The sequence below is a fragment of the Fukomys damarensis genome, unplaced genomic scaffold, assembly GCF_012274545.1.
Source record: "Fukomys damarensis isolate Sample0158 unplaced genomic scaffold, DMR_v1.0_HiC HiC_scaffold_23, whole genome shotgun sequence".
Lineage (NCBI taxonomy): Eukaryota > Metazoa > Chordata > Mammalia > Rodentia > Bathyergidae > Fukomys > Fukomys damarensis.
This window is the reverse complement of record NW_022900935.1, coordinates 36,844,437-36,856,247: the sequence shown is the minus strand read 5'-3', so window position 1 is coordinate 36,856,247 and position 11,811 is coordinate 36,844,437. Positions and strand designations below refer to the sequence as shown.

The 11,811-nt window shown below is 37.0% G+C and overlaps 1 protein-coding gene across 1 annotated transcript in view; it reads right to left on the bottom strand.

The window, feature by feature from the left end:
* Nucleotides 1-11,811, bottom strand: part of Hook1 (hook microtubule tethering protein 1) — an 88,372-nt gene that overhangs the window by 48,065 nt on the left and 28,496 nt on the right. The window contains exon 2 of the mRNA XM_033767268.1: nt 6,381-6,458. Coding sequence (XP_033623159.1) covers nt 6,381-6,434 — 54 coding nt within the window. The 5' untranslated portion in view covers nt 6,435-6,458. The remainder of the gene's footprint in view (nt 1-6,380; nt 6,459-11,811) is intronic.

Here is an 11,811-nt window from a genome sequence, read left to right as displayed (position 1 = left end):
CCCGCCCCTCGCCGGCGCACCTCGCCCGCCACTCTGAGTGACCTGCGCACGCACCAGTCACAAAGAAGGAAAGTGCCCGGGAAGGGGGCGAGCGGAGGCTGGAAGAGAGGCATAGGTGGAGCAGAGAGAGCTGCTGATTGGACGGCCTCTCGTGGGCTCCGACCAATAAACAGAAGTCGAGCGTGAGCCTCGCCGCGGGAACAAGAGTGAGTAGGGAGAGGTTTATGACCTGGCAGGTGCAATACAGGCGAGCCAGGTCTGTTTGCGGAGAAGCGAAGCGCGCGTGCGCGCCAGCGATTGGCATGGCCGTTGCCACCGGGAGGCTCTGAAGAGCACCCGGGCCCGTCTGACCTCCTGCTCTCTGCGGCAGGTCCTCGGACTGCACCTACGGGGACCCAGACTCTACTCCCACCGGGTCTTCCCAAAGAGATCGTGCCCAACAGTTAAAACCCCTGGAGGAAGGACCAACTGACAATCCTGGACCTTCATTTGAAAGAAATGTTTTAATTTGCAGACATGGTAAAGAAATGGATTTCTTGGGGAAAAGAAAGTAGTGATGCTGCTTAAATCTAAATATGCTCTCACAGGATGACAGATCGTGGCCATTTCATTTTAAGTAGGGCAAAGGAAAGGCTGTTTGGAGGTAGCAAATTGAAAAATTGAGATATTAGTTTTCAAAGAACTTGTAAAAATATATCAATGTCCATTTTCCTTTCTTTCCTAAGAAGATTGGTGGCGGTGGTTTAAAATTCGAAGCTCTCCAAGGTGCTGATAATGGCTAAGGTTATCGGGCGGGGCTAGAATCGTCTTAGCCTTGCTGTTGGTTCTCAACCGTTCAGTCATTCATAAATCCGTCAAGTCGTGCTCTACGTTAAGAAAGCAGCTGGCTCATTTAAATTGGTGCATTTATATATTTAGACATGGAAAGTTAAAAACTTTCGCTATAGATGGCTGCAATTAAAACCCCTCAAATGTAAATCAGTCTCTTTCTAAAATATCATACATACATTTGCTATTGAATTCCTTAACATTATTTCAGAACTTAACTTGTTTGGAGTCACTTTACATTCTGGACCCTGGGAACGTTGGTCATGTGGCTTGATGACAACTGCAGGAACTAAGTGTTGAACACATGGTGTGAATTCTGACCACCCTCACCCCTACTGGCTTTGACCTCAGCCTTTTCCTATGAACCCCAACCTCCAAATTCTTAACGTCATTGTAATTAAAACGTAAACATACATTGTACAGGTAGTGTAAATTGCAAATTGTAAACTTTGCAAGTATGAATTACTGTAGTACACACTCAGAAACATCTGAGAACATCTATTGCTGGTCACTACAGATGGCTGGGCTACTCACATAAAATATTTAATGAGAGTAACCAATGGGGAAATTGAGCTATCTTTCTGTGTTCTGTTCACACAAGAGAGTAAATACTCAGAGGAAGAAGGGTGCCCAGTTATCTTCATGCTACTAGATGATTTTTAAAAATGTGTTTAGGACAATCAGTTGATTCCAGAATGTTATGGTTTATATCTGGAGATCTTCACAGAGCCTCATGGGTTCACAGGCAGGGCTTTGGGGAGGTGGTTGAATAGCTGACTTGCTGTTAGGAGATGGAGTCTGGTTGGAAGAGGCAGGTCACTGGGGGTGTGACCCGGAAGGGTTTGTCTCCCTTCCTGGCCCTTCCTTCACTCCTTCCTGGCTACCATGACCTCAACAGCTTTTCTTCCACCATGCTCCTGTCTTTCAATTTTCCTTTTGGAGTGGCCCAGCATGGATTGAAATGTGAGCCAAAATAAACCTCTTTAAGTTGTGGGTGTCCAGTGTTGTGTCTCAGCACCAAATAAATATCAAAAAGAAAAACAAAAATATGAATCACTGAAATAGAACAATAAAAAGATAATGTTGAGGAGTGAGGTGTATTTTCATATACAATTGAAACAAGCATTTTAGAAAAAAATGACAGTATTTACCCAGAAACTTTAAAATATCTACATCTTTTAAACCTATCTTTCCTCTCCTGTTCATACATTATATTGAAATCATGAGAAACGTAATCAAAGGCTTTGAACAATAACCTGTATAACAAGTTTATAGATATCAATTAGCACATCAGCAATAAACAAGAAAGATTAAATATCTTATAGCAGATTAACATCTAATAAAATAATGATTTAAAGGTTATTGAATAATTCAGGAAAGTCATATCATATTAAATCAAATTTAGATATAAAATAGCTCTGAGACTTCAATATTACAAATATTTATATATTTTAACATGTTCACAGTGAAAAGACAAAAGACTCATCAAACTATTATGTTTATACCTATAAGTGATTATATATTTTAATCTTTTATATTTTTTTGTCTTCAATTAACTTGTATAACAATCAGAAGACATGAAGAAATGTCAAGCACAGTATAAGCATCATTTCCGACTTAAGTTGGCACCCACACGTGAGAAATTAATTCTGAAATGCTCATTGTCAGGCTACAAATTAGCACAACCTTTCTGAAAAGTTTTTGGAGAATATATATATCAAGAGCTTTTAAAATGCTCAAAGCTTAGGCCAGTAATTTCACTTTTGGAATCTATTGTAAGGAAATAATCAGATGTCAAAGATGTTGTTGATTGGTAGTGCTATTAATCAAGGCCCAAAATGGAAAAGTAAATAAGTACAAAATGCCCATAAGAGGAATGATTAAATCCATTGTGGTGTATTACATGATCCAATACAGCAAGATGTTTTGTAAGAAGTTTAATTAGAAAAATGCTTTCAAAATAGTAGAGAAAAAACTGATGGTACAGATTTGTGCATGTAGTATGGATATTAACACTTGCATTTGCATGCTTTCCTATGTAATTGTACATTTACACATGCATTCCTATTGGATGTGTGTGGCACATGAATGTATACTGTATGTATACACACATACATAGATTAGATATACATAGACACATAGAGAAACAAAAGGGGGGACTAATGAAAACATTACAATATTAACAGTGATTATTATTGGAATAATAGGTGAGTTTTACCTTCTTTGTACTTTCCAATGATTTTGAGTTTTTTCCCACAGTGATTATCCTTTTATAAAAAGGAACTAAAGGCTGAAAATGATGATTATTAAATGAATATTAATGTATATATACATATATGAATACACACACCTATATATCCGTGTAGAAAGAGAGTAAGATGAGAGTTAGCTAAACTTAGTCAGGTCAGGGGTAGTGGTGCACACCTGTAACCCCGGCATTGGAGCCTGAGGCAGGAGGATAATGAGTTCAAGGCCAGCCTAGGCTAGTAAGTGTCTCAAAAATTACAAATAAAGCCTTAGTTTTGGTTTCTGTATACTAGCATAATACCTAGTATATTTCTGTGTTGATTGGGAATTTTTGGTGGTTAGAAGAAACAAAAGTAACAATTTTTTAAACATGTTGTTGGAAGGATATGGAGAGTTTGGATTCAGAGGAAGAGCGGAAGAAACCAGCATAGGAAGGGGCAGCTCCCAGAACAGCTCACTAGATCTAGGTAACAAAAACAGCTGGGAGACTTTTTAGGACACCACTTGGATGAGAATGATAAAGTCATTTATCACTGGTCTTTCTGAGTCACTCTATTTAAAATTCAAATTTCAGGGAAAGCATCTACTCGGCTGCTAGAGGATATGGGCGTGTCAGACTGGTTGCCCCACCAAGACTGCAGGCTTATGGGACAGTTCCCAGCAAAAGAAGGCTGGATACCTGCAGACAGAAACAAATCAGCTGTCTCCACCTGGACTTGAATGCATGTTATGAGAGTCAAATGCATGTGCAAGTCCTAGATCATAGCATTTGCTCAATACACTTAAAACCTAACATACATGTATGTGAGTTTGTGTCTTGTGGCACAAGAATCTGTGTATCTGTTTAGATTCACCAGAAAAAGTATTAAAATATTAGTAACATTGTTTACAATTGTCTTTCATTTTCCAATTTCAGCACAAGGGACCAGGATTGCCTTTTCAGTTCAAAGGAAACCAAATTGCTTTAAAAGAGAGCGACAGGATTCCGATGGGATTTTAGGCTCTGAACTGATCGACAAGAGAGAATGGGTAAGAGATGAAAATCTCTTGACAAGGCTCCTTAAAAAGAACTGTAGAAGGGCTGGTGATTTAGCTCAGCGGTTCAGTGGCCTGCCTTGCAAGCGCAAGGACCTGAGTTCAATCCCCGGTACGAGAAAAAAAAAAAAAAAAAAAGAATTGTAGAAGGCTCTACTTAAAGAGAAAATCTGTGCCTTACATACACAAGTGATGGAGTAAAGAAACAGCTACGAATTCTGACAGATGGCTAAGCGTGGCACCTGTCAGAGAAGTCTGGCCTGCATAGATGTGGGCCTGGACATGCAGATTCAGGGACCAACAGTTCAGCGAAGCATTCATCTCTGAGGCCAAGTGTTGGGTCCACACTCAAAGGATCCTGACCATATTTCTTAGGTGGAGCCATCCTTTCTAGTCCTCAAACAGATGTCCATCCTCCAAGTGTTGAAGAAAAAAGGAAGGGTGAAGAGAAGAAGCAGAGGGACAAGGAGGAACTGCAGCACAGACTCCATCCATCTCAGCAGCAGAGACAGAGGAGGCAGAGTGGTAGATTAGATCCATACCAGGGATTACCTTCACGTTCTGAACGACAACCTGCGAAGCGCTCTACAAGCCACAACATCCAAAGGACTGTAGCAAACTCCAGCCACTCCCAGTCTGCAGTCAGGTGCAGCAGCAGAATTTCTAGACTGACAATTTTCAGAATCTCTGGGATACTCTGGAATAATAGTGTCAGCAAAACATTTAAATAACTAGATAAAAGTAGCATTTTTCAAATACTTAAAAATAATAGGTAAAGATAGGCACTTGGTGAAGAAGAAGGAGGAGGAGGAGGGAGGAGGGAGGGAGGGCTGTACTGAGAATGTAACCAGTCTAAACTATCGATGAAACATTTACGTCTTGTAAATTTATGTCTCAGTTTAAGAAAGTCACAAGACTTATCATTTTTACACCATGTTGAAAGACACGGGCCATGGTTTGCGTTCAGTTGGTGACCTATTTTTTGCTATGTACAAAAGTACTTCTAATCCATGTAAGCAGGTTTTAAAATGAAGACCAAACAGTGACACAGAGTGGATAATCATTTAATCCACAGATGTTTGTCTATAAAAAGCAAGAATAGTCTGCCTTTATAGCATAATTTCTCAGGCTACCTCCTACTGTTTACTAGCTTGTATAAAATTAATATTTTTTAACAAAAAGATATATCTCTAGTGAATAAAGTCACATTCACAAATAGATTTAACATGTTTAATAAGTGCATAAATTCTGGATGGGTGTGATGGCATACACCTGAAATCCCAGGACTTGGGAAGCTGAGGCAGGAGGATCATTGTGAGTTTGAGGCCAGCCTGGGCTACATAATAAGTTCAAGGCCAGCCTGAACTACATAGTGAGACCCTCCCTGCCTCAGAGACAAAATTTTCTAAAGAAAACTGGGATTATGATGTTAGAAATTCTGTTTATATTTCACTATACCTTGAGAAGACTATATCTCCAAGTATTTTTACTAAATGTGTTTCTCTGAAGCCTCTACATGTAAATGAAAAATGCACTAAAGTAGCATTTTCCTAAAGACATCTATGTTACTTGCTCTCCACATGTTAGATAAATATAGCTTATGTGGAATATATTACGTATTTAAACACCAAAGTGCTAGAAGGAAGGAGTTTATCAGGTCATTTAAGGGCAGAAGAAGGGGAGGGTACTTTATCACAAGCAATAACAAAGAAGGAGAAGTGAAAATGCCAAGGACGACGTGTGAAGTGTTAATTGATGTGAGCAGTTGCAGAAAATACCTGGAAACCCAGTTATGACTATGAAAGTTTTGAAACTATCCAAATAATAAAGTGACAGTTAGTATGACTTGGAAGTATTCCCCAGATAGCCGAAAGACAAAACAAAGTAACCAAGAAATAACAATAAACAAAACTGAGCAGGGCTTAGACTTGTACAGAAAAGAAAGGAGCAGCATATTTCACTCAATTAATGGACTTGACATTATAAAATTATTTATTTATTTTGGTACCGGGGATCAAATTCAGGTCCTTGTGCTTGCGAGGTGGGCTGCAGAACCACTAAAGCTAAATCCCTGGCACCATAAAATTATTTTTTATGAGCACAACTGGTGACTACAAAGATACTTGTCCTGAAGCTATAAGCAACAGTAATAGTAGCTAAAATTTATGAAGTGTGTAATAGGTGCTGTGCTGTATTCTAAGTGTTTAATTGACGCTAATTTGTTTATCCTCAACTCTCGTGGTGAGGTAGGTGATATTTTCCATCTTTACCTTTTGGGTGAGGAGGGTGAGGCATAGAGAGGTGCCCAAGCTCAGATCACTCATAAGCTTCAAACTTGAGACAATCTTCTGGACAGGAAGAGAAGAATCCACATGAAGATAAGAGCTGATCTTTAAAGACAATCTTGAAAAACAAAATACAGCATATGCAATCCTTCTCCAATTAATGTGTTCTATATTTTTCCTTGTTACCAAAATATTTCTTCGGGCAATAAACATTCTTTTGTTCAACACTGTGAAGCAAGAAAACACATCATGCCCAGGTGAGTGAAATAGTTGCCTGTTAAGGACAATGATGGCTCTGGGACCTTGGGTGTATTAAGCTTTTGGAAATATTTTATCTAACGATGAGTTTGAACTATTATTTTTATCCAATTTTGCTAATAAACTTCAACTTATTTTTCTGAAAAAGAAGTAAACTGGCCATTTGGATTAAATATCTGGCCCACTCATGGACCTGTGTTTTGAAATGTATACTTTCTTTTTATTTTGGGTTTAACTGCCACATTCTTGATAGATGGATATAGATCACTTAGGAATAACAGAAATGCATACTTTTTACCTTTAAAAGTTCAGCACATATAGTCTAAGAATAGATTGTCCAATAATCACATGTGCTCATCTCATTGGAGATATTTTATTTATCATCTGATATACTGTCTTTATTTCAGTTTACCTAATTGTCCCCAATTCATTTCTTTTGCTTCCTCCCCTTGATCAAAAATCAAAGAATCAAAACATGATATTTATTGTCATTTTGCTTTAGTCTCCTGTAATCTGTCAGTTCCTCAGCCTCTGTACGTGTACATGAATGTGTGTATGTGTGTGTGCATGTATATGCATGGTATTTCATGACATGACAGCAACACTTTTGAAGACTCTAGCCTAGTAGATATGTCGGATTGTTTCTTCATGCTCTTAGTTTAATTACTTGGAGTAGCAATTGTATTGTGGGCACATTGGAGGAACTGGATTATCTATTCACTGGGGAAAATAAATTTTATAATTTGGTGAGAATGGTTTCCACCAGATCTCTCCATTGTAAAGGTGTTTTTCCTATTGCAAATAATGGCAAACCTGATATTTAGTAATTGTATTGCTTGTCAAATACCCACTGCTTTCAACATCCATTGATAATCATTGCTAGAATAAAACTTTCCTATGGTGACTGTAAAAAAATGGCTTGTATTTCCACTGTCCCTTCTACAGGTGTTAGTTGAATCAATACTGCAAAAAAGAATTTTATCCTTTCTCCACATCTGCTTTTAAATATTTTACCATGTGTATATGGACTTGTGTATGAGTCATAAATGTCACCTGCCTCATGCATATGCTATTGCCCACTCCTGTCATTACTCTTTATCAGTCTCTCCCAGGATCAGCTCATGTGAACCCCTTCACGGTGGCTTCTGCACCCTTTTTGTGCACTTCTGTTGTTTTTCTGAGTGCTCTGTACTGCCTGGCACAAGTCATCCTGGACTCCCTTAGTTCACTCCCTGGCCCAATCCTGAAATCAGTCATTTCTCCAAGGAGCCCTGGTTCCATATTGTAGAGACTTGTGTTTTAGCAAGTCTGGATTTCTACGATCAAAACAGTCTCCATTTCATAATTAGAATTTTATTCCTTGTACATTATATTTGTGGTCTCTTGTTAAAATAGGATTATCCCTGTAAACAGCAGAATACTAAAGCTAGTAGTCATTTATATCTTAGAGTAAAGTACTTGTCAGCTTTCTTATTTAATAAGGGGTAGAAATGTGACAGAATTAGATGCTTGATACCTAGCAGTAAGAGAGCTGAGAGTGATTCATGGAGGAGGAGATAAAGTTAACATCAGTCTTTTCGATTTCGAGAACCATCCCATACACAGTTTACACAAACAATCACAAGAGTCTCATTCTGCACACAAGAAAGTCCTCATCTGTGTCTTCTATCACTCCACGAGTGGAATCTTGCAGCCATGTAAGCAGATCAAGGTGCTGAGAAGACAAGCTTCACCCCTTTTCAGTTTGAAAAATGGCCAACTTTGGTCGTATTGCTATTTTACTTAACGTTGTTCGCTGTGACCTGCATACACAGCCACTTTCCAACCATAGTACAGAATAGGGTTCAAATGTTTCTCTCTATTGCTCAGAAAATCTAGATGAGACAATTTCCTAACTCATTTTCTTTCAGTGGTGATTCAAAAAGAACATATAGACATCTCAAACAGAATGCTCTCTTGGTTGGATTCTTCATAACAAATCCTATTGCCAGAAATGAGTGCTAGTGGTGGGAAAGCTTGTTTCAGGCTTGTAAAGAGACAATCGAAGCAAGTTACCCGAGGAGCAGTGCTGGGTACAATGTTCAGAAGAGCATGTTTTTCTCCACCCTCTGTTATTCCATTGGTCAACTTCCTGAACGCTCTTAGTTCTCAGTTTTCTCACTGTAAATGGAGATAACAACTTGCCTGGCTGAATAAACAGGGGAGGATAGTATTGCTGACCACAAATTATGTATTTTCTATTGTAGATAATTTCCTTTGACATTAGGAATGTGGAGAAATATAAGAGAGCATTTCTACCTTTTCTATGCTTAACATTTAATAGGGGTTGTAGGACGTGAATATAAAAATGCAAATAAATGTCACAGAGACATATTTGTAACACATTGCAGATTATAAAAGAGCAAAGCACTGATCACTGCATGTATAGAAATAATTGTGTGGCTTTTCTTCTACTTTCATTAACATGGTGTTATAGATCAATGAATGCTTCCTGTATTTCAAACCACCCTTGCATTCCTGGAAAGATCCCACTCAATCGTAGGAAATAATTTTTGCAATATGCTGCTGGATTTTGTTTATTAGCATTTCACTGAGGATATCTGCATCAATATTCTTAAGCAATATTGGTTTACTTTTATTGCAGTGTGTTTGTCTGACATTAGTATTAGGATGATATGGCCTTACAGAAAAAATAGAAGGTATTTCTTTTTCTTGGAAGGTATTTCTTTTTCTGTTTTTTTGGAAGAAGATTAATGTTCTTAAACAATTGGTAGGCTTCACCATTGAAGTCATATAGTACTGGACTTTTCTTTGTTGGGAAGTTTTGATTACTGACTTGATCTTAATTTTTTTAAGCCTTCTAAGTTTTTCTTCATGAAACTGTTTTCATAGTTTGTGTGTATAGTTTGTGGTTCTTGAACTTGTTAGTTTCACCTAGGTTATATAATTCTTTTTTATACAAATGTTCATAGCATTCTCCTATTTTCATTTTGTAAAATTGATAATGAGGCCCCACTTTTATTTTTTATTTTAGTGACTTGAATTAATGTTTCTTCTTAATTAAGCTAAATGTGTAGCATTTTTTTAACTAGTTAGTATTTGGTTTTATTTCTATTGTTTTTCTAGTCTTTTCCATTTACCTTTGCTCAAATCATTATTATTTTTCTCCTGCTTCTGCTTCAAAACTTGCTTTTCCTTTGCTAGTTACTCAGGAAAATTAGCTTATTGACATAAGGTTCCTCTTTTTTAATGTAGGAATTAGGGCTGTAAATGTCTCTCTGAGCAGAGTTCTCACTGTATCACATATTCCTATAAAAGTAGGAAGAGGAAGCAACTCTTTCTAAACATGGTAAGGTCCACCTGTGAAAAATCCTGCAGCTGACATATTCAACGTGAAAGACCAAAAGTTTTCCCTCAAGACCAGGAACAAGACAAGAATTCCCACTCTAGCCTCGTCAATTCAGCAGTGTACTAGAAGTTCTAAAGTTCTAGGCAGGACAACAAAGAAGAGAGAGAAAAGGAAGGAAGAAAGGCAAGAAAGAAAGAAGGAAGGAAGGATGAAAGGAAGGATGGAAGGAAGGAAAGGAAAGAAAGGAAAAGTAAGAAAAAAAGAAAAGAAGTAAAACTCCTCCAAATTGGAAAGCAAGAAGTGAAATGCTCTCTATTCCCACGTGACATGATTACATGTAATTTGTCTGACGTTTATCCATCATAAAAGTATTGATGCTAATAAAAGAATTTAGCAAAGTTGCTGGCTGTAAAATCAACATTAAAAGAGATTTTATTTCTATGTATAAGCAAAGAGCAATCTGGAAAATAAATTAATAAAACAATTACACTTAAAATATAAAAAATAATTCAACACTTAAAAGATATTTAGCTATGGAGTGATAAGACTTGTATATATTTATCTAAATTGCTTAAATAAATTGAAGAGCTAAATAAATAGAAAAAAATCCATTTTCACATATTAAAGTATTACTATTTGGATGCCAAAACTCTCCAAATTTGCCTACTGACTCAGTAAGCTCTCATCAAATTCTGCCTTTTTAAACAAATGGAGAGGCTCATTCTGAAATTCCTATGAAATAGCAAGAGATTTAGGACCCAAAATCCTGAAAAAGAAAAACAAAGTTGACATACTCACACTTCCATGCTTCATAATTTACTCTTAAAACACTACAATTATGCAAATGGTGTGATATTAGAGTAAAGAAACATATCGATCAGTGGAATTTAATTGCAAGTCCAGAAATAAATCTATGAGTATTGTATTGTTAACAGGATGTCAAGACCATTCATTCGGTAGAAAACAATCTTTTAAACAAAAAAGAAAAAAAGTGAGAAAATGAAAAAATGGAAATAAAGTATCTGTAAATAGGGAAGGGAGGAGGGGGTGAAGAGAGGGCAGGTGTAAGGGGAAAAATGAGAACCAAGACCTGGCATGTAAAGGTACAAGATCCCAATGATGAATGTAACTGTACTGTATACCTAAAATGTACCAATAAACTCAATGAGAGAGAGAGAAAAAAAAATACAATGATCCCAACTATGTAATTCCAATGAAACATGAGAAACTATGGAAATAAAATGTCAAAAACTCAACTTAAAATATCAAAAAAATAAAGAAATTGTGCTGGGAAAACTGGATATCCACAGACAAAAGAATGAATCTGGATTTCTACTCACTTACAAAAAATCTAAAATAGATAAAAAATTGTATGTGAGTTTTAAAAGTATACAATTCTTGGAATTAAGCATAGGTATCAATCTTCATAACCTTGAATTAGTCAACAATTTCTTAAATATGATACCCAAACACAAACAACAAAATAGAAAAGTGATGTTGTGATTCATCAAAACCAAAACCTGTGCTCATCAAAGGACACTGTAAAGAAAATAAGGCAACCTACACAATGAAAAAAAATGTTTGTATGTTACATATCTAATAAGAAACTTAGATCCAGAGAATCTACAGAACTTTTACAATTTCCCAACAGCACCAACATAAATGGCACAATTTTAAGATAGCTCTAAATAGATATTTCCTCGAGGAAGAGCTATTTAAGGACAATAAGCATAAAGATGGTCAACATCATCCATCATCAGGGGAGTACAAATGAAAAACACATTGAATACCATCTCAGGCCAGTCACAA